General features: G+C 70.4%; 1 protein-coding gene across 1 annotated transcript in view; it reads left to right on the top strand.

Annotated features, from left to right (window-relative positions):
• The first annotated feature begins 7,325 nt into the window (after positions 1–7,325).
• Positions 7,326–20,506, top strand: part of KIF21A (kinesin family member 21A) — a 49,560-nt gene continuing 36,379 nt past the window's right edge. Inside the window, 1 exon segment of the mRNA XM_037515126.2 lies at positions 7,326–7,404. Coding sequence (XP_037371023.1) covers positions 7,361–7,404 — 44 coding nt within the window. The 5' untranslated portion in view covers positions 7,326–7,360.

Raw genomic sequence — 20,506 nt, 5'->3', positions numbered from 1 at the left:
GAAGCGTGTGTCGCGGGCGGGAGCGTGCTGGGACAGCTCACCCAGCAGGTCCAGAGATGCCCTGGCTTCCGGAGTCGCCACTGCGCGGGCAGCCTCCCGTGGGCCTGTCGGGGCTCGCGCAGAGCAGGGTGGGCACGGGCAGATGGGGCAGGCGCTGGGGGAAGAGCAGCCGGTGTGAGCGGTGAAGCTGCCTGCCCGGAGGGAAGCTGCATTTCCGTGTCTCCTGGTGGGTGGCGGGCGCAGGGTCTGGTCTCTGTTACTAAACAGACCGTGCGCCCCGAGGTGGCTGTGCGGTGGGGTCTGCATCTGTAGATTTAGATTCTTGATTGATAACTTCTAACAGGATCCCAACAGGCCGTTTCCAGGAGGGGTGCCTGGGTGTGGGTGCGGGGGACGCCCCTCCTGTCTTAGAGCGGGGGGGGGGCGTCGGGGTGCGGCGTGCTGAACCCTGAGTTCCTCGGGTGTGTAGACACGGACGGCTTCCAGCTTGCTGGATGTGACTAAGGCGGAAACTCAGACGGGCACGAGGCCTTTCAGACCCGAGAGGACACGTTTTGACTGAACGTGCGGGTTCAGTTTGGACGTTAAGCTGCTGGCGTGAATTAAGGTGACCCGTGGAAAGGGAGGGGCCTGTTCGCCCTCGGGTCTTTTCTTTCCAGAGGGCTCAGGGCCGCCGCCTTGATGAGCAGACGGCGGGCGGCGGCGGGGCTGGGGGGCCGCTGACTGTGGGGCGGGCCCCGCTGCTGCTTCCCCGAGCGCGGGTCTCGCCGCCTGCCCCGCGGGCCCGCGCTCCTGTCGGGCCGGCTCAGGCCCCAAATGACAAAGCCAGGGCCGCCCGCGGCGCAAGGGTGAGGCCGCCAGCCGCCAAGCGGCCCCGGCCTCCGCAGCACGAGGCGATCCCCGGCCGGGGCGGCCGCAGGGCGCGGCGGACCCTCCTGCCCCGCGGCTGCCCTGGGCGGGGTCCGGCGGCTCCGCCTGTCCGGCCCCGCTCTGGGTCTGGGGAGCCCCCGCCCCCCGGCTCCTGCGCGCACAGCTAAGCGACGCTTCCTGAAAACAAGAAACCAGACGAGGGGGGCCCAGCGGTCGGACGGTGGGGGGGGGGGCCCGCCGGGAAGGCGTCCCTGCGGCCCGACCCCGAGAGCCGCCCGGGCGGGCTCGTTCCCGCGGGCCGCGTCCTCCCCGGGCCGGGCGGACACGCGCTCCTCGGCCGGGCGGACGCCGCGGCGGGTCACGGGGCAGCCGGGCCGGGCCTGCCCGCAGAAGCCGGCGAGCGGCCGGAGGGGCAGCGGGGCCAGCGGGGCCAGCGGGGCGGGGCCCGGGGGCGGGGCCCGGGGGCGGGTCAGGGGGCGGGGCCCGGGGGCGGGGAAGGGGCGGGGAAGGGGCGGGGAAGGGGGCCGGGGGCGGAGCGGGCGGGGCCCGAGGGGCGGGGCGCGGCGGGGGCGGGCAGGGAGGGGCGGGGCCGGGGGGCGGGGGGCGGGGCGGGCGGGGCCGGGGGGCGGGGCGGAGGCGCTCCGCGCGGATGGACACGGGGGGGGGGGGACCTGCGCCCCCCACCTGTCCCGGGGACCCTCCCGACGCCGGCCCGCGGGGCGCAGGCGGACGCGGGCGCGCCCGGGCACGAGCACCCGCTGCGCCGCGAGGTGGGGCGGAAGCGGGGCCGCAGGCTGCAGCGGCGGGAACCTGCTGCCCGCGCGGGGCCGGGACGGCGCGAGGACGCGGGCGCTGCGGGACGCCGGGCCTGGGGGCGGGGCGGGCGCGCGGGGCGGGGCCAATGGTTTAAGGGCGGGGCGGGGCCCAGGGCCGGGGGCGGAGCCCAGGGCCAGGGGCGGGCCCGTGGGCGGGCCCCAGGGCGGGGGGCGGGGCCCATGGCTGAGGGCGGGGCCCAGGGCTGGGGCGGGGCCAGGGCTGAGGGCGGGCCCCAGGGCGGGGGGCGGGACCCAGGGCTGAGGGCGGGGCCTAGGGCTGGGGGGGGGGCCCAGCGCTGGGGGCGGGCCTAGGGCTGGGGGCGGGCCTAGGGCTGGGGACGGGGCCCACGCTGGGGGCGGGGCCTAAGGCTGGGGGCGGGGCCAGGGCTGGGGGCGGGCCCGGGCCGGCGCGGGGGGGCGGGGCCCGGGCGGGAGGGCAGAGCCGGGCTCCGCCCCTGGTCCCGGCCCTGTCCCGCCCGCGCCCCCCTGGCTGGGCCTTCCCGGGGCGCGGGGCGCGGCCGGTCAGCGGGTCCCGTGGCCGCCCCGACCTCGCGCCCGGCCCGCCGCCCTCCGGCCCCGCCGGCCCCGCCCTCGGCCGGCCCCGCCCACGGCCCGTGTCCCCGGCCCGGGTCCCGCCGCGCGGGGCGCGGGGCGCGGGGCGCGGGGCGGGCGGGGGGCCGCGTCCTGCGCACGGGGCGGCCGGGCCGGGGCCCCCGCGGGGCCTGAGCCGCCCCCGACGGCCTCCCGCCGGCGGCCCCGGCGGGCCTCTGGCCCGGGCCCGGGGGCGGGGCCGGCCGGAGCCCGCGCGGCGGCGGCGGGGCAGGAGGGGGCGCGGCCGGCGCGGGGGGCGGGGGTCCCTGACGCGCGGACGCGGGGCGCGGCCGGCGGGCTCCGCGGGGACCCCGCTCAGAACAGCCCCGGGGGGCGCGGGGAGCAGGTTCCCGGGGCCGCGCGTCTCCGGCGCGGTCCTGGAGGTCGCGCGTCCCGGAGCCGTCCCGCCGCCCGGCGAGGCTCCTCCGCCGGCCCCGGCATCCGGACGCGGGAACCGGGCGGCGCTCCTGGGCGGCCCCGCCGGCCCCGTCCCGGACGGCCGCCCGCGCCCCGGCTCTGCCCGCCGGCCTGGGGCCTCCGCGGTCCGGCCGGAGCCGCCTCGGCGGCAGCGCGGGGTTTGCTGCCACGCTCGGCTTCCCGGAGGCGCCCGGAGGGACCGTCCTCCCCGCCCGCCGCTGCCGCTTCCCGCGGGCCCCTGGCTGCTCCCGGCTTCTCTGGGAAGAGCAGCTGCCCTGACTCTCCGAGGGCGATTCACAGCATCTGAAGGTTTTCACAGCATCTGAATAGTCACCAAGTAGGAAAAGAGAAAACGTCTCGCACTAGAAATAAGTCCCATAATATTGAAAACAAACAAAAGACACTGTGACGAAAAGGTGTGCGTAGCTCAAAGCTTTTTTTTTAAAGATTTATTTATTTCTGCACACAAGAGCTGGGGTGCAGGCCGCAGGTGTGGGAGGGTGAGAGGACGCTCCAGAGACAGAGTGGGGAGCAGAACTGGCGAATCCACTGAAACCCACTGCTGAGGGGAGCAGCGGGGAGACAGGTCTGCCGCACCATGTGGGTAGCTCCCTGGCCGGGGATCGAACTCCTGCTGCAGAGGCTGCGGACAGCCTCATAGGTTGCGTCTTAACTCCTTGCGCCACCAGGGAGGCCCCAAAGCTTTATTTTTTCACCCTATTGCAAGTCCTTAAAAGAAAAGCCATTATGGAGCCAAGCTGGTACCGGGGGCCTGGGCACCCCAGCTGAGCGCAGCAGCCACTGGTCGGCAGGAAAGAGATCAGGGCTAGCCAGCAGGACAGGATGCTCAGCTGCGTGGGCACCGATCCCACCTGCAGGGCCTGCCCCTCCAGCCAGTGCTAGAGAGTGGCCTTGGCCCCAGTGACAAGGACACAAAGTGCAACAAGATTTCATCTGCCCAGCGAGCTTGTACTCTAGGTGCATGAGCTCCAGGACAGGGTGGTGTTGGCGCTGGCCCTGACCTCCAGGGAGAATCTTCAGTGGGGGTCTGTTGTTCATAGGGACTCTCGGCCCCTGGCACAGGTGTGGGCAGGTGAGGAGGCCTCCACCTGGCCGCGTTGCATCCAGAGAAAACGCCAGAAGAAAATGGGACAAGGCGGGTCTGGCGGGGCCTATGGGCTGGTGCCCAGAGGGGTCCTCACAGCGGCTTCTGGGAGGACTTGCCTGGACAGGCGCCTCCAGAACCAGGTCTGCATGGAGCGGTGGCCTCCACCTTCCATCTGTTCACTAGCAGCAGCAGGAGGAGCAGACAAGCTCGTGAGAACATGGCAGCCAGAGGAGCACAGCGCACACGGCCTGGGGGCACATGGCCTGGGGGGCGCACGGCCTTGGGGAGCACATGACCTAGAGAGCACATGCCTGGAGGGCGGAGGGGACAGTAGCCACACCTGCTGCCTGGACCCCTTCCTGCGACCCGCTGGACTGGATGTGACCCCAGGTGTGCCAGACAGGTGCAGTGGCAGCATCGGCCCTGCCTTCCCAAAGGTGGCATCGACAGAGATATTCCTAATAAAGGAGCTGTTTTCCGCCCATCTGCTGAGCTGGTCCCGTGGTCCCAGCATGAGAACTGAAGTGCTTTTAGCCCGAAATAACCCGGCCGGGGAGACTGGCCCCTCCTGGGCAGGAAAAGCTGAGGTGGTGCCACCATCGCGCTGCCCGGCCACACTGTCCTGGCTTCCCGGTGGGCCCTGCGCCACTGTGGGGGCGGGCGGCAGGGACAGGGCAGGGCCGCGCCTGCTGGGACAGTGTCCATGGGAGGGGACACCAGGAAGCAGCAGGGCTGGGCCGGAGGGACACAGTGACCTGGGCAGGATGCCCTCCTGCTGGCTGCCCCCACATAACCCGTCCCCTGGATCTGTGCTTGCTCGGGGTGGCCTGATGAGGCTGGGGCACGAGGGGGCGCGGAGGACACGGTGCCCCCTCCCGCACCCGGGCACGAGGCTGTGACGCAGCGGGGGTCACCTGCCTGAGGCGGCCCTGACCCCTGAGAGCCACACCACACTCCCTGGGGCGGCCCCCGGGCACCGCGGGCCGCCCCGCTCCACACGCGGGCCGAGGCAAGGGCGGCAGCTGCACTGTCTCCGGGGCCGGGAGCTGGCAGATGTGGGCCTGGGGAACAGCTGGCACTCGGTGTCCCTCTGGCCTGACCCTCGCTAGGGAGGGTGACATCCGCAGCGGGTGTGGACACCAGGACCCCCTGAGTGACACACTCTGTGTCCGGAGCCGGCCTCCCACACACGCCACGGCCACGAGCGGGGCCACTAACGCGAATAGTCAGAAAATGACGCAAAACAGATAAAAGAGCAGCTTGGGAGTGGGGTGGGGTGGCCGCCCCTGCCACAGGGGCCTCCTGGGGGCCGGGGGCTGCAGGCATTCGGGGGTCTCTGAGAGGGAACATTGAGCTGATGCCCAAAGAGCAAAAGGAGCCGAGACGGGAACATCTGGGGGGAATGTTCCAGGTGCAGGACGGCTGGCGCTGGGGCGGCTGTGTGGGCTGATGGTCCACCGGGGACCCCGCTCTGAGCTCCCGTCCATTTCTCTTACTGCTCTTGGGGATTTTCAGGCTTGTGTCCGTGCACTAGGCTGTAAACTCCTGTGATCAACGATCCTAACCCTCTCTGTGACAGGGGGCCCCCAGGAAAGGGGGGGTCCAGGTCCATGCCCCCCCCCAGGGAGGTGGAGCTGAGCAGGGGGAGAAGCTGGAGAGGAGCCGGGAGGAGGAGGGTGGGGAGGGAGGAGCCCGGGGAGGACGCGGAGCGGAGACGCGTGAGAAGCCGCGGGGCCTTCCCGGCCCTGGACGGTCGGGACGGACGCGGGCCCCAGGGCGGGACGGGGCAGCTCGCACCTGGATTATGAGGTTGCTCTTTTCCTCCCGGACGCGCCGGCCCCCGCTGCCCCTTTCCCGCGGGTCCCCAGGAGGGGCCGTAGACCGGGGCAGGCTCTCGGGCCTCAGACTCTGGTCCTCCCTGGTTGGGCTGGACATTTACCCACTGGGGAGGGTGGCCCGGGTGCCAGGTCTGGAGACCCGTCCCCCTCCCGTGCTGCGGGCTGATGCGTCGAGTCCCTCCCCACTCAGGTCTTCGCACCAGAGCAGGTTTCGCCCTGATGCGGCAGAGCCCCTGCAGAGTGGGCAGATGGGGGTTCCCGGGCCCCTCACCCGCCCTGGAGCATCCCCGAGTCGCCCGCACACTGCGGCCAGCCTCTGACCCCGAGCTTGGCCCCAGGCTTGTGGAGGAATCACTGGACTGGGCTGCCTGTGTGGGAAACCCTGCCCTGGGGTGTTTGCCCTGGGCCCGGGTAGGAGGTGAGGACGGTCCGGCTGCAGGAGTCTGGGTGAAATTCAGAGCCGCCGACCTTACAGGGTCGGGCGGGAGCTGCCCGGCCGGGTGTGGCCCGAGTGTCAGCAGCCTCTGCCGGCTCAGGCACTGCGGGGACCTGGCCGCAGCGGTCACCGGGCTGCCGCCTGCACCGGGACGTCCAGCCTGGCGTTTGGGGATGAGCATTGGCCGGAGACAGGTTTCAGTGCTTTGTGCGGTTTGTCCGCACGGTGCTGCGTCAGTGGTTGATGTTTGAAGCGAAGGGTTTTCCCCACGGAGGTCTGACTTTTCTCTGGAGAAGCCGCGGCGCAAAGCGGAGGTAGGCCCGGCAGGGCGGGTGCCCCCTGGGGACCCCGCCAGCGCCGCCCAGGCCCAGGCGCCCTGTCTGTCCACCCCGGGGCCTCCCTGCCCTGGGACGCGGGGTGCGCGGCAGGCTGGGTGCACATGCACCCGAGCTGCTGGGGAAAGGCCTTAAATTGCACGAGCGTCTGTCCAGCCGGCTGTGCGGCGTCCGGGCATGCCGCGCGCTCCCGCGGGTGCGGACACCAGCAGCTCAGGTGGGCAGGGCGGCCCCGCCGCAGGGCAGGCGGGACAGGCTCCCAGCCCAGAGCGCCCGGCTGCCCGGCCGGCCGGAGGCCCCACCTGCGCGGCGCCCTGTCCCCGCCTGCCGGCCTCCCTGGGCCGGGCCTGGGTCTGCCGCGGGCGCCGGGGTGCGCGGGCGCCGGGGTGCGCGGGCGGGCGGGCGGGCGAGGCCTTCGGAGCGCGCGGCCACTCACGGGCCTGCCGGGCCGGCGGCGCACAGAGGACCCCGCGGCCCGCGAGCCCCGCCCCGAGTCCAGGGCCGGGGCCGGGGCCGGCCCGCAGGGGAGCGAGCGGCGGGCGGGGGCGGGGGGGGGGCGGCGGGGCCGGGCGTGCCGGGCGGCACCAGGCGCAGCGCGGCGGGCACAGAGCTGCCCTCGGGCTCCGCGCCCGCCCCGCCCCCCCCCCCCCGCGCAGGTCCGCGCCGCCCTCCGGGAGGCCCCGGGCCGGGCGAGGCCCGCGGGGGGCGCGGGCGGGCGGGGCCGCGGCGGGGGCGGGGGCGGGGGCGGGGGCGGGCGCGGGGCGCGGCGGGCCCCCGGGGCCCGCGGGGGGCGGGGCGGGGCGGGGCGGGCCGGGCCGGGCCGGGCGGCCGGAGGCGGGAGGCGGCGCCGCCGTCCCCGCGCGCTGTCCCCGCCCCGGCGCCGCCCCGCGCAGTCGGCCGCGGCCATGGCGGGCGCGCGGAGGTGAGCGAGCCGCCCCGGCCCCGCCGCCATGTGGGGCGCCCCGGACGAGAGCTCCGTGCGCGTGGCCGTCAGGTGAGGCCGGGGCGGGGGCCGGGCCGGGCCGGGCCGGGGCGGGGACCCGCGGGGCACCCGCTGCCACCTGCGCGGCCCGGGCTCGCCGCGGCGGGGGGCGCGGCCGGGACTGCGGGGCCCCGCGGGCTCTCGCCGGGCCCGGCCGGTGCAGCCCCGCGTCCCGCGCCGGGCGGGGGGGCGCCGCGGGGGCCGGGCGCCCGGGGCGGGCCGGCGGGGCCGCGGGGAGGGGCCGGGGCGCGGGGCGCGGGGCGCGGGGCGCGGGGCGCGGGGCGCGGGGCGCGGGCCGGGGACACGGGGTGCCGCGCAGCCGCGGCGAGGCGGACGCGGCCGCCGGGAAAACTGCAGCATCATCCGGCCGGGCCGCCCCGCGCCCCGCCGCCGCCCGCCCGCCCGGCCGGCCCCGCCCGCGCCCCCCGGCCCGGGGCCCGGGAGCCGGGAGCCCGCAGAGAACGAGAACCTCCGCCCGCAGCCTCCCGGCCGGGCCTGGGGCGGGGCCGCGGGCCTGGACTCTGCCCCGCGGGGCCGGGATCGGCGCGGCTAGAGGCGCCGCGGGGGCCCGGCCGCCCGCACCCCGCGCAGGGCCCGCGTCCGGGCAGCGCCACCCCCGGGCCGGGCCGGGCCGGGCCGGGCCTCCGCGCAGGTGGCTGCGCCCCTCGGACCCGGAGCGAGGCGGCCTGGAAGGCGGAGCCCAGGCTGGGCGCAGCCGCTGCCCAGCCCGCGGCGCTCACCGGGTCCCCGAGGCTCGGCGGAGGCCGCCTGCCCCGTGGCCGGGCCGGGCCGGGGGCGCGGGCGCCGCCACCCCTGGGGCTGGGCTTGGGCCCGGCCGGGAGCGGTTTTCTAAACGCGCCGGAGCCGCGCGAGGTCGCTGGGCGGACGCGCTCCGGGGAGCGCGCCGTCGGGCCACAGGCACCCTGGGGCGGGGCGCCCGCCTTCTCCTCCACCCGCTGCCCCGCGCCCCTCCCCGGCCGGGCCCCCTCGGAGCCGCCGCGCCCGCCTCCCCCCTGACCAGCCTTTGCTTGGCCGCGGCTGCGGCGGCCGCTTTCCAGACGGGCCTGGAGGCCGGGCCGCCCACACTTGAGGAGGCGCGGGCAGGACCCCGCAGCACGGGCGCCGCTGGCCCTCTCCTCGCCCGGCCCGCCGGCAGGTTCCTCCTCCTCTGACACGGGCTGGAGACCGGCTGCTCGCCAGGCGCTTCCCGGGAGCCCCCCGGCCCGGTCTGGGCGGGGCCGCGCTGGGCACCGCGGCGCAGGGCGGGCGCTGCTGTGGGGGGACAGGCAGAGACTCGGGGTGTGCCAGGGCCGGGACGCCGGGGCCCCTCGGAACAAGCCCCTGCTGCCGCGAGGCTCTGGGGAGGGGGGTGCTTCTCGGCGGGGAAGACGCCTCAGACCCCATCCCGGGAACAGAGGCTGCGGCCCTGTGTGGGGCCTGCCTGCTGGGTGGGGCCGGGATCTGCGCCCCTGGCCCCGAGCCCCACTCGGGAAACCCAGGCCGCCGGCCTCCTGCCTCAGCGACGTGATCTCACATTCAAGGGCGGCCCTTGCTCTAGTCTCTGTGGCGCCCGTCCTGGGATGATGGTCCCTCCGGGTCCCCTTTGACTGCGATGCCCGTCCTCGGAGCTCTCGCCAAGGGCTTCGGGTGAGACGCAGCGTCAGGATCGGCATGTCCTGGGGACACGAGGGATTCAGAGACAGAGCCTGCGAACAGAACAGGCAGACTGACTGACGGACTGGCGAGCGGGTGTGGCTGCCCCGGCCTTCGCATGGCGCAGGCTCGAATGACGATGCGTTGCTGCGTTGAGCTGAATAAAGTCTTCTTAAAGTGAATGATTCCATTTATTTTTCCTTTTCTCATGTGGCTGTCAGAATTTTTGAAATTAAATGCCATGGTCCTCGCCTTTTATTTCCATCAGGTAGCACTGATTTATCCTTTCTTTAAAATGTGGGGCGTGGTGTCGAGGGACGCCGTGCAGCCCATCAGCACTGCAGGATGTCGATACACAGGGACTAGTCACGGCCAGGCCGCCACACAGGTCAGGCGTGCGTGCATGCACAGCTGAGCCCAGTGGCTGTCTCCCCTCAGCCCTGGCGGCGCGGAGGCCTGGCCAGTGGCTCTCTTGGCAGCTGATGTCTGGAGCACATTCGGTCAGCGGGTGGACAGCTGGGGCAGTGGTGGAGGTGGGCAGAACCGGGTGGTCACCCTTGGCTCTTATTCTCCATGTAGAGCTGAGCCGTCAGTCAGAAGAGCATCAGTGGCTCAACGTGGATCCCAGACCTTCGCCTCTCAAGGGCGCCCATTCCCCTGCCTGTCTGGGCTGCCCAGCAGGCAACACGTGCGCAGCTGGGTGGACACGGCACGAGGGGCCTCTGCATGGTGCAGCAACGTGTCTTGTGCTTGGCTGGCCCGAGGCCCGTGGTCCTCCAAGGGCTGGGGGGGACATGCTCTCACTTGTCGAGTTTCCGCTTGGCGTGCATGTGGAGACCTGGGCCCATGGTGGGGGGCGGGGGTGCTCCATGTTAGGTCGGCCTGGTGCTGACAGTATAGGGTCCCTCCCTGCACTTTCTTTCCCTCGTGCTGAGTTGGCGGTGTCAGCGTGTTCCAGTGGTGGTGACGTCAGGTATCAGGTGGTGACGGCCGATATCAGGTGGTAGTGATGGCAGGTATCAGGTGGTGACGGCAGGTATCGTGTGGTGGTGACAGCAGGTATCAGGTGGTGAGGACTTGCACGCTCCCTGTTAGCTGTATGACTGTTGCAGGGAGCCGTGCTGTTGGGGAGACAACACCTCCGCTCAGCCTTGGCCAGTGCTAGGTTTGCCGAGCCCTGGCTGCTGAGAGGCAGTGTGGGCTGTGCCCCCCACGTGTCCTCATTTCAGGCTCTGTGTTTTTTTTTTTGTTTTGTTTTGTTTTTTTGTGGGACCCTTGCTGGCAGCCAGGGAACGAACCAGCGCTGCAGAGGCTGTGGGCAGCCTCGCAGCCCAGAGCTCAACCGCTGCGCCACCAGGGGAGGCCCTCCAGGCTCTGTGTTTTATTTGATCTGCCTTTGCTTTTTTTTTTTTAAGATTTATTTATCCATGCATACAAGAGCTGGGGTACAGGCCAGACATGTGGGGGGTGAGAGGATTCACCAGAGACAGAGTGGGGAGCAGAACAGGCAGATTGACTTAAATACGCTGCTGAGGGGAGCAGCGGGTGAGACAGGAGAGGTCTGCTGCGCCATGTGGGTTGCTCCCTGGCAGGCCGGGGATCGAACTCATGCCACAGAGGCTGCGGACTGCTTCATAGTACAGTGCTTTATCCCTTGCACCACCAGGGAGGCCGTTGATCTGCCTTTGCGCCCGTGAGGTGTGGGGAGACAGCATTAGCTCTGTTCACAGATGATAAAAGCATCTCAGAGGCCGTGGCCCAGCACCCAGTCCCAGGCCAGGGCTCAGCCCAGCTCCCTGACCTCACAGCTTTTCCAAATGTCACGGAGCATTTCTCGTGCCTGTTTCAAGGTCACAAAGAGAGTTGGAGCCTCAATGCTGGTGCACTGTGGGGCGCACTTGAAACAACATCTTGTTGGGAGCACGCGGAGGCCAGGCGGCAAGGTCCACGCAAGAACCTGTCTGTGGCAGCGCTGGGCTCCTGTGTCTCTTCCCTCGTCTTCTTCGGAGCCGGCGGGGCTGGGTGGCAAGGCACAGTGAGACTTGAGAGACCATCACAGGGGTTTCATTTTTTTTTGTTTCTTTTTTAAAATATTTATTTTTATGCAAGAACTGGGGTACAGGCCAGAGGTGTGGAGGTGAGAGCACTCACAAGAGACAGAGTGGGGAGCAGAACAAGCAGATCCACTGAAATCCACTGTTGCAGGGAACCGCGCTGTTGGGGAGACACCACCTCCGCTCAGCCTTGGGAGCAGCAGAGAGACAGGAGAGGTCTGCTGTGCCGTGTGGGTAGCTCCCTGGCTGGGGATCAAACTCGTCCTGCAGTGACTGCGGACAGCTTCATAGGTTGTGTCTTAACCCCTGCGCCACCAGGGAGACCCTGTGGTTTTCATTTCTTTCCAGTAGCCGTGCTTTAAGCTTGTGCTTCCCACAACAGAGTCACCGCGCGGCCCTACTCTGCCTCCCCCCTGCCCTGTGCGAGGGTCGAGCTCCAGCCCTCAAGGGCAGGGAGCAGGCACTGCAGGGCGGGGGCGGGGGGCACTGGAGGCCATCCTCGTGGGGCTGAGCGGCTTTATGGCCGGATGCGGCCAGCGTGTCTCCCCGACCAGGAGGCCCTGGCTGTGCGGCTGCAGGCAGCCAGGCACGCGGGGCTGGGGAAGTCAGGTTGTGCCTAGTAATTACCGCCCCTGAACTCTTGCCGTCTCACCTACTAATTGGCTATTATCTGGGTGCCTAATTATGGGGTGGTGAGCGGTGCACCAGAAATTCCAGTTCAGTGGGGCAACGAAGGCAGAAACCACCTTGGCATCGACTCCGTAATCGGCCTGATCTTTCAGTTCTCATCGATTTCTCCTCAAAGAAGCGAAACTGGCAACAGCCCTTACTGTGGGTGTGCCCCTGAGCTGCGTCTCCACCCGTGGGGCCGCCGGCTTGTGAGAAGCTGCTGTCCGCCAGGGTCAGCATGACCTTTGCCTGAGTGTCGGGCAGGAAGACGCGTCCAGGACGGTGCCGGCCGGAAGGGGGGAGGCTTTGTCCCGCAGAAACAGGCCCTGCGGTGGGCTTGCCGCCCTGCCCTCCGCTGCCCGGAGCCGCTGGCCCAACTTCTCGGGGTACTTCTGCGGCTGGGACCTGACCCGACGGCAACCAGAGAGCCCCGGCCCGCTGGCGCGCTGCCCGAGATTATCCCGGGGCTTCTGGACGTGTGAGAACAGCATGTCGCGTCCCTTTGTCCGTTGCTTCTGAAGTTCGTAGACTGACTCACTGCACAGTTTCCAGGGCCTCGTAGTTATTGGCCAAATAGGGTTTCAAGCTTGAGGGCCCTGAAGGCCCGCGGGGCCGGTCCCTGCTCTGTGCGGGCCTGGGGCCACGCGGGGAGGCCTGGCCGCCCTCCTGCCCCTCCCGGCGCGCCCGCCCCGCCGCGGCGACGTCCCTGGGGCGGAGGGCGAGTCGGTGGAGGCTGGGCGCCCACAGCCCGCGCCCCCGCGTCCCTCGCCCGGCCCGCGGGAGTGTCGCTCGCGGAGCGCGGCGGTTCCGAGCCGGCCCGGGCGTCTGCGGGCGCCGTCCGTGGCAGGACGGCTGAGGTTGGGTCCCCGGGCCCGCCCCGCCCCGCTTGGGCCTTCGGAGGAGCCCGGCCGGCCGGGGCAGGCGCGGCCCGGGCAGGGGCAGAGGCGGGGAGCGGGGCGGCGCGGGAAGCGGGCTCGCCCCTCGCGGCCATCCCCGGCCCGGCGGCCTCGGAGGGCGGGCACCGTGGCCGCGCCGTCCGGCCCGCGGGACCCCGGGCAGCCGCGGCCCGGCCTGGAGCGTCCACCACGACGGGCAGGAGGCGCCCCCGGGGCCGCCCACCCGCCGCGGGCCGTCGGGCTGCTGGCGCGGGCCCGGGCGCCGTGGGCCCCGTCGGGCCGTCTCCCAGCCTCGCGCCCACGCCCACGCCCGGCAGGCCACGCCCACGCCCGGCAGGCCACGCCCTCCACGCCCCTCCCCCGCCACGCCCTCACCATCCTTCACGTCACAAGCCAGCCCTCTACGTCCTCCATGCCACGCCCTGCATGCGCTCCACGTCCCCTACGCCCGCCACGCCATGCCCTCCACGCCACGCCTTCTACGTTCTCTACGCCACTCTCCACACCATCCAAGCCACGCCCTTACGTCTTCCACGCCACGCCCTGCATGCCACGCCCTCTAGTCCTCCACGCCCGCCCCACATCCTCCTTGCCACGCCCTCTACGTCCTCCATGCCCCGCCCTCTATGCCCTCATGCCACGCCCTCTACGCCCTCACACCACGCCCCCTATGCCCTCACGCCTCCCCCTCTATGCCCTGACGCCACGCCCTCTACGTCCTCCATGCCACGCCCCCTACGCCCTAAAGCCACGCCCACTACAACCACACGCCACGCCCCCTACGCCAATACGCCACGCCCGCCACACCCTCACGCCACGTCCACTACGCCCTCACGCCACGTCTGCTACGCCCTCACGCCATGCCCACCATGCCCTCACGCCACGTCTACTACGCCCTCACGCCACACACGCCACGCCCGCCACACCCTCACGCCATGTCCACTGCGCCCTCACGCCACGCCCACCACACCCTCACGCCACGTCTGCTACGCCCTCACACCACGTCTGCTACGCCCTCACACCATGTCCACCACGCCCTCACGCCACGTCTGCTACGCCCTCACGCCACGTCTGCTACGCCCTCACGCCATGTCCACCACGCCCTCACGCCACGTCTGCTATGCCCTCATGCCACGCCCACCACGCCCTCACAACACGCCCGCCGCGCCCTCACGCCTCGTCCCCTACGCCCTCACGCCACGCCCGCCACGCCCTCACGCCACATCTGCTACGCCCTCACGCCACGCCCTCACGCCACGCCCTCACGCCACGCCCTCACGCCACGTCTGCTACGTCCTCACGCCACGCCCCACGGCACGACCCCGTGTCCGCCGGCCCGGCCCGGCCCGCGGCGCCTCTCGCCGGCCCCACGCGTGGCTCCTCTGCCGCCCGCGGGCCCCCCCCCAGGCTCCAGCCCTCGGCGCCCGCTGGCCTCAGGCCCCCCGGCCGCGCGGCGGCCGCCACACCGCAGACCCCGGCTCCTGAGCAGCCGCGCGGGCCGCCGCGCCCTGCTGGACGCTGCCCGGGGGTGTCGCGGCCGTGGCTCCTGCCCCGGGGGGCCGCCCCGCCCGCCCCGCCTCGCGCGCTGCTGTCTCCAGCCGTGGGCGGGGCCGCGGCGGCCGGGGGTCTGCCGGTACCGGGGAGCAAACCCGGGAACGTCCAGGCCGTCCGCTTCCGGAGAGGGGCCCAGGCCTTCCGGTGCTGGCGTGACCTCGGTGGCCGTGCTGGGGTGACCTCGGTGGCGAGGCCGGGGTGACCTCGGTGGCCGTGCTGGGGTGACCTTGGTGGCGAGGCCGGGGTGACCTCGGTGGCCGTGCTGGGGTGACTTCGGTGGCGAGGCCGGGGTGACTTCAGTGGCCGTGCTGGGGTGACCTTGGTGGCCGTGCTGGGGTGACCTTGGTGGCCGTGCTGGGGTGACCTCGGTGGCCGTGCTGGGGTGACCTTGGTGGCGAGGCCGGGGTGACCTCGGTGGCCGTGCTGGGGTGACCTTGGAGGCGAGGCTGGGGTGACCTCGGTGGCCGTGCTGGGGTGACCTTGGTGGCGAGGCCGGGGTGACCTCGGTGGCCGTGCTGGGGTGACTTCGGTGGCGAGGCCGGGGTGACCTCGGTGGCCGTGCTGGGGTGACCTTGGTGAGGCCGGGGTGACTTCGGTGGCCACGCCGGGGTGACCTTGGTGGCCGTGCTGGGGTGACCTCGGTGGCGAGGCCTGGCGACTTTGGTGGCCACGCCGGGGTGACCTCAGTGGCCGTGCTGGGGTGACCTCGGTGGCCGTGCTGGGGTGACCTCGGTGGCCGCGCCGGGGTGACCTCGGTGGTGGTGCTAGTGTAACCTCGGTGGTGAGGCCGGAGTGACCTCAGTGACAAAGCCGGGGTGACATCAGTGGGGGTGTCGGGGTGACCTTGGTGGCGATGTGGAAGCCTGGCACACACACCACGGCAGTGTCTCCTGTTTGCCCCGTGGCTCTCCTGCCGGCTTGCTTGTGAGGGGACAGTGTGAGCCTGTGAAATCCAGTCTGTTCGTGCCCGTTTCGTGGGTGTTGGTGCGAACAAAATACTCACTTGTTTTCCTGTTCGGACAGTTTGTTGATCTTATCGGCCCGGCTCTGAAAGCCAGCTGCTCCTGTGGGAGATGTCCTCTGTGGACATTCAGGGCAGCTGTCGCTCCACGTGCCCCGCTCAGCGGCCCTGCCCACCGTCATGGGGACAGGCGAGGCGCTGCGCTGTGTCCACGGGTCGTCCGACGCCGCTCGCAACCCCCGGGCTCGGGGCCTCTGGGGCTGGGCCATCTCGTGTCCTGTCCTCCCAGAACAGAGAGGTGACAGGGAGGGCGTCAGGGAGACACGGCCCGGCCGCCTGCTGGACGCTGCCCTGCCCCGGGAGGGAATCGGAGGGGCAGGGGCGAAGAACGGCTGGTTGTTCCCTAATGGAGCCGGGAGCGGGCGAGCAACCTGAGCCCGCAGCCCCCACGGCTGCTCACTGTGGCTCCCGGTGTCGTCTCTGCGCTCCTTGGCTGCCGGGGTGGACAAGCGGGTGTACCTGCGGGCAGCTGCCGGGCAGTCCTGGAGCATTCCACAGGCCCTGCCCTGCCTCCGGCCCTGCGGTGCCTCCTTGCTCAGGCCGTGACACCAGGGCCGCTGCGCTCCAGCCTGGTGCTGCTTCTGTGCTGCCGCAGCGCGTGCCCAGACCCAGCGCCGTGGGCGCCATGGATGTGTCACCCTCTTCTCTGGAGGTCGGAGCGTCCCTGGGCTCCGCGAGGACCCCTTCCCACCTGTCCGCTCCGGCCCTTTCTCCCCTGCCCAGCTCAGGGCAGCCCCTCGGCGCGGATCCTCCGGTCACTCACTCCCGCTGGGCGCAATGGCAGCACTGGGTTGGACACAGGCGGCTGCTGGCCGGGCTACTGGTCCTGCGGCCCTGGGGCCTCCCGAGTTGAGGGCCGTGGACCCGCTTTGCTTGGAGCACTGAGTCTCCTTGGGCGGCGTGCATGTGGGTCCCTGAGGCGCCCCCTCTGGTCTATGCCACAGCTTGGCACCCCCCGCGCCTGCCCCCAGCCCACCCGTTAACTGGTTTCAGGTTTCCTACGCCTGTTCCCTGGTGCCCAGCCTTCAGCTTGGATGCAAACGTGGTCTGGAGACGCACGGGCGTGCCCTGAGGCGGGGCTCACCGCTGGCCCTGTACCGAGGAGGGGACGGAGACTGCCCAGTGGCCTTTGGGGGCTGGAGGTGCAGGCCTTTCTGCGGGGGGCCGGGGGATGGGGGCGGCACCACGGAAGCCGGGCACTAGGGAACGGGTGGCGGGGACGCCGGGTGGTGGATGGAAGCCACGCCATGGTGATCGCAACGTCGTGATGCTGGTGGACGCCCAGCGACCCAGTAGGCCCGTTTATACCCCCATTGTAAATGCGAAGAATCTGAGGCACGACCAGGGGAATGTGGTTGTAAGATCGTAAAATGGCTTGTATGTGGAGCATGCTGCGGGTGCAGGGCTGCGGGTGCAGGGGGTGCTTTGAGGGGTGCTGGGCCGCGGGTGGAGCGGCCACACTGCGTGCCTACTGTCTCTTTCTTTTAAAGATTTATTTTATCAATTTATGCTCACAAGAGCTGGGGTGCAGGCCAGAGGTGCGGGGGTGAGAAGATTCCCCAGAGACAGAGTGGGGAGCAGAACAGGCGGATCCACCAGGGAGGGAGGCGCCTGTGCCCGGCTTAGCGCGCTTTGCCCATGGTCTGCTAGGCCCGGCCTGCGCCGGGTTTGTGGTCCCTGAGTGCAGGCTGTGGACGCCTGTGGAGTGCCTGTGAGGGTGCCCGGCTCGGTGGGGCGGGGCGGGGCGGGGCGGGGCGGGTGGGGTCGCGGTCACTGTCGCTGTCGCGCGTCTCCAGTGAGGCCATTGGCGGTGATGCTGGCGCCCGTCCCGGGCCGGGGATGGTCGAGGTTTCCGTCCGCCTTCCACGCGGGCCCGCATCGGTCTTTTCTGCCCCGGAGATGTGTCTGTTTGGTCCCGTGCCCATTTTCAAATTGCTCGTTTCTTCATTATTGAGGCGTCAGGCTCCTCGCGGGCGCCGGATCTGTCTGATCAAGTATTTGCGCACGTTTCCCCCGTTCCGGGGGTTTCTGCGTGCGGTCCCGGCGCCGCCCAGGGAACACTTGCTTGTCGGCTTGATGAGCCGGGGGCTGTGCTTTCTCCCGTGTGCTTTTGGTGTCGCAGCCAAGACTGTTGCCACATCCAAGGGCCTGAAGACACCGCGCCCCCGCCCCCGCCCCAGGGCACATGGAAAGGGAACCTGGGGACTGAGCCGTGGGCAGTGCTGGCCCTTCCTGTCTGGTGCCCTCCACTCGGGCTGTTTTTTTGGGGTCCCCTCACAGGCAGTGAGCTCGCCCTGAGGACAGTTGCTGTGGTCAGATCAGACAAGTCAGCACTTCTCAGCGCGTGTCCTCAGCCCGTCTGCCGCCCAGGGTCCCTCTGCCGCCCCCCCACCCCACCCCCGCTGAAGACGAGCGCTCACTGCTGTCCCCGAAAAGGCCCCCGTTCTTTGCTCTGTGTTTTGTCCCAGAAGGTCACTTGATCCGTGTCTCTGTCCTGGGCTGTCACTTGTCACCGCCTTCCCCAGGCGGGCGGGCAGGACAATGGCAGGTCTGAGCCTCGCAGGGGCAGAGCAGAGCAGACCGCTTAAGGCACCTTCCGGGCAGGTAGCAGGTTGCTTAGCAGCTCCTAGAACAAGGAGGCAAACCTGCAGTACCTGACGGGCCAGCTCTGTGGGGCGAGCCCTTGGCTCTCGGGAGGGGGCAGGGCGGGCAGGGCGCCTCAGGAAGCCCTGGGCGCCGGCGGGTGCTCTCCCGGGACGCCCGCGGTGGGTTTCTGGACCACGGAACCTCAGGACTGCGTCCGCCCTGCACCCCGCCCCGGGCCTCCGTCCGCAGAGGCGGGAGCAGACGCGCCAGCCGTGGCCGTGAGGCCTGCGCCTGGGTCGTTCTGTGAAGACGGGTTCTGTCCCACTTCAGCTGCGCCTGCTCTGTCTACCCATGCAGAGGAGTGTGGGTTTGTCTTGTTCCCACCGAGCTCGGAGGCCCTTGCGGCCGAGTGTGGGGCCCGGCCCCCGGGCCGCCCGCGGGGCTCTTCAGACCAGCTTCTCCTGGACCGTGGCCTCGGTCCTTTCCAGATCTGATAGTTTGGGCAACTCCCTTGTCTCTCCTGGCTTGAGCTGTCCTCTGTGAAACATAAACACTCATGCCCTCGGGTGGCGCGAGCCCAGGAGGCCAGGGCATTAGCCGAGTCCAGGGCATTTCTCTGTTCTGTTACCTTTTCTCTTCATGGTGTGCGAGACTCTCCTGCTCAGAGACACCAGCACACAGGGGTGTTCCGTGCGATGCGTTGCTGAGTCGCTCTTTCACATGTGTGTTTATTGACGTCTGGCTGCTGCTTTGTGCTGCGCGCGGAAGCTGCTGGAGACACCAGGCGGGTGGGGGGCGCCGTCTGGCCACCTTCCTACACGCCGATGACACCCTAGCAGAGAGGGAGCCGGGGACGACCCCAGTTACAGCCACATCAAAAGAAACCCTTAAAAAAATAACAAAAAGAGGTGAGCGACTCCGCCGCAGAACTGTAGGCTGTCCTTAAAAGAAATGGAAAAAGGGCCTCCCTGGTGGCGCAAGGGGTTAAGCACCACACTGGGAAGCTGTCCAGTCTCTGGATCCCCCACCAGGGGGCTACCCACAGGGCGCGGCAGACCCCTCCTGTCTCCCCGCTGCTCCCCTCAGCAGCGTGTCTCAGTGGATCCGCCTGTTCTGCTCCCCACTCTGTCTCTGGGGAGTCCTCTCACCCCACACCTCTGGCATGCCCCCCAGCCCTTGTGTGCATAAACACATAAATCTTTAAAACAAACCGAATAAAAGCCACGGGAGAAGACACAGCGCTGGGCGGACGGGCCTCGTGGCCGGGTCAGAACAATTCTGTTGAGACGCCGCCCAGAGCAGCACGCGGGTCCACGGCCGCCCCCGGGCACACTTGACGCCGTCCTTGCGGGGCAGCTTCCATGGGCAGTGGGGGTTGGCGCCGCCTCTCACCTGCTGTATCCGCTTGGAGCGCACGGACCCGCCACACGGGCTCCCCGGGCGAGTGCCCGCCCGCCAGCGGTGTGGACGGTGCTGTTCGCCCAGTCCCTGGGTGGGGACGGGGGTTCTCGAGCTTTCACCAGCAGCGCGAGCAGGAGGGTGGGCTCCGCGCAGAGCGGGCCGGGCGCAGGCCACAGCACCCAGTGGGATCCTGCCCTGGCTGAGCCCTGCACCCCTCAGTGGGGAGCGGCGAGGAAGCCCAGGCCCCACCCCGCCCCTGTCGACGCCAGTGCCACGTGATGTCCAGATCGCGGCCACGCAGTGTCCAGGGGCCTGGAAGGGACGGCCCTGAAAATCCGCGTAAGAGGAGAACTAAGGGGAATGAGGGGGAAGAGGTTCTGGGCCCTGCTAGCACTTCTGCTGGGTGCACAGCGGAGCCGGAGCCGGAGCCACTGCCATAGGCGGGTCCTCGCCAAGGGCGGGGTCACAGCCCGAGGCCCCAGCTCAGCCCCCAGGGCAGCCGCCCTCTGCCCTCCCAGACGGCTGGCCCCAGGCGTCCAAGCCTGTCCTGCCTGCCCTGCCTGTGAGCCTGGCCCGTGGCCTGTGCCTCAGGCCCCGCGGCAGAGCTGGCAGAAACATGCCTTTGGCTGAAAGCAAGTTTCGTTGGTGATTTATTTTCCATTTCACTTCTTTGCACCCAGAGTTCGCTCCTGTTTCTTTCCCTTCTGTTTCTGACTTGGGGTCACGCCGCGCTGGCCTCACCTCCGGGCTTCCAGGCACGCGGCCCCGCCCCGCTCTCGTGCTCCCGTGGAGCCCAGGCCCCCTGGCCCGGGCCCTCAGGGCAGCGGCTGCTGACCCTGCGCTTGCACCTGCCGCTCCCAAGGCGGGCAGCAGCCTCCAGAGCCCACTGCCTGCTGGGTCCGGTGCAGGCTCGCGACTCAAGATGTCAGGACTGACCACCGTGTCCTTAGACTGCGGCCACTCCGGGAGGGGCCCTTCTGCTTCCTGGAACCCCTGTCCTTCCCCGCGGTCACTGGCCAGGGTGTGGCCAGCGGCTGACCACAGCGGGCGTCTGCAGGGGGAGCTGCTTACGCCGCCTCCCAGGCCCAGGCTGCCCTCCTGGCCCGGCCTCCCCGCCCTCCCACCAAACCAGGCCTGGCTCTGCGCGTCCATCAAAGGCCGTTTGTTCCCCAGTCCCTGCTGCGGTGGCAGGAGAGAGGCCTCCGCCTGCCGCTCCTCCCCACCCCCCAACCCCCACCCCGTGCCCCCTTCCCTGTACACCTCCACCTTCTCCCCCTTAA

Source organism: Talpa occidentalis, unplaced genomic scaffold (assembly GCF_014898055.3).
Source record: "Talpa occidentalis isolate TD23 unplaced genomic scaffold, MPIMG_talOcc4v2.1 talOcc4.16, whole genome shotgun sequence".
In the NCBI taxonomy this organism is placed as follows: Eukaryota; Metazoa; Chordata; class Mammalia; order Eulipotyphla; family Talpidae; genus Talpa; species Talpa occidentalis.
This window is presented reverse-complemented; position numbering and strand designations above follow the sequence as displayed.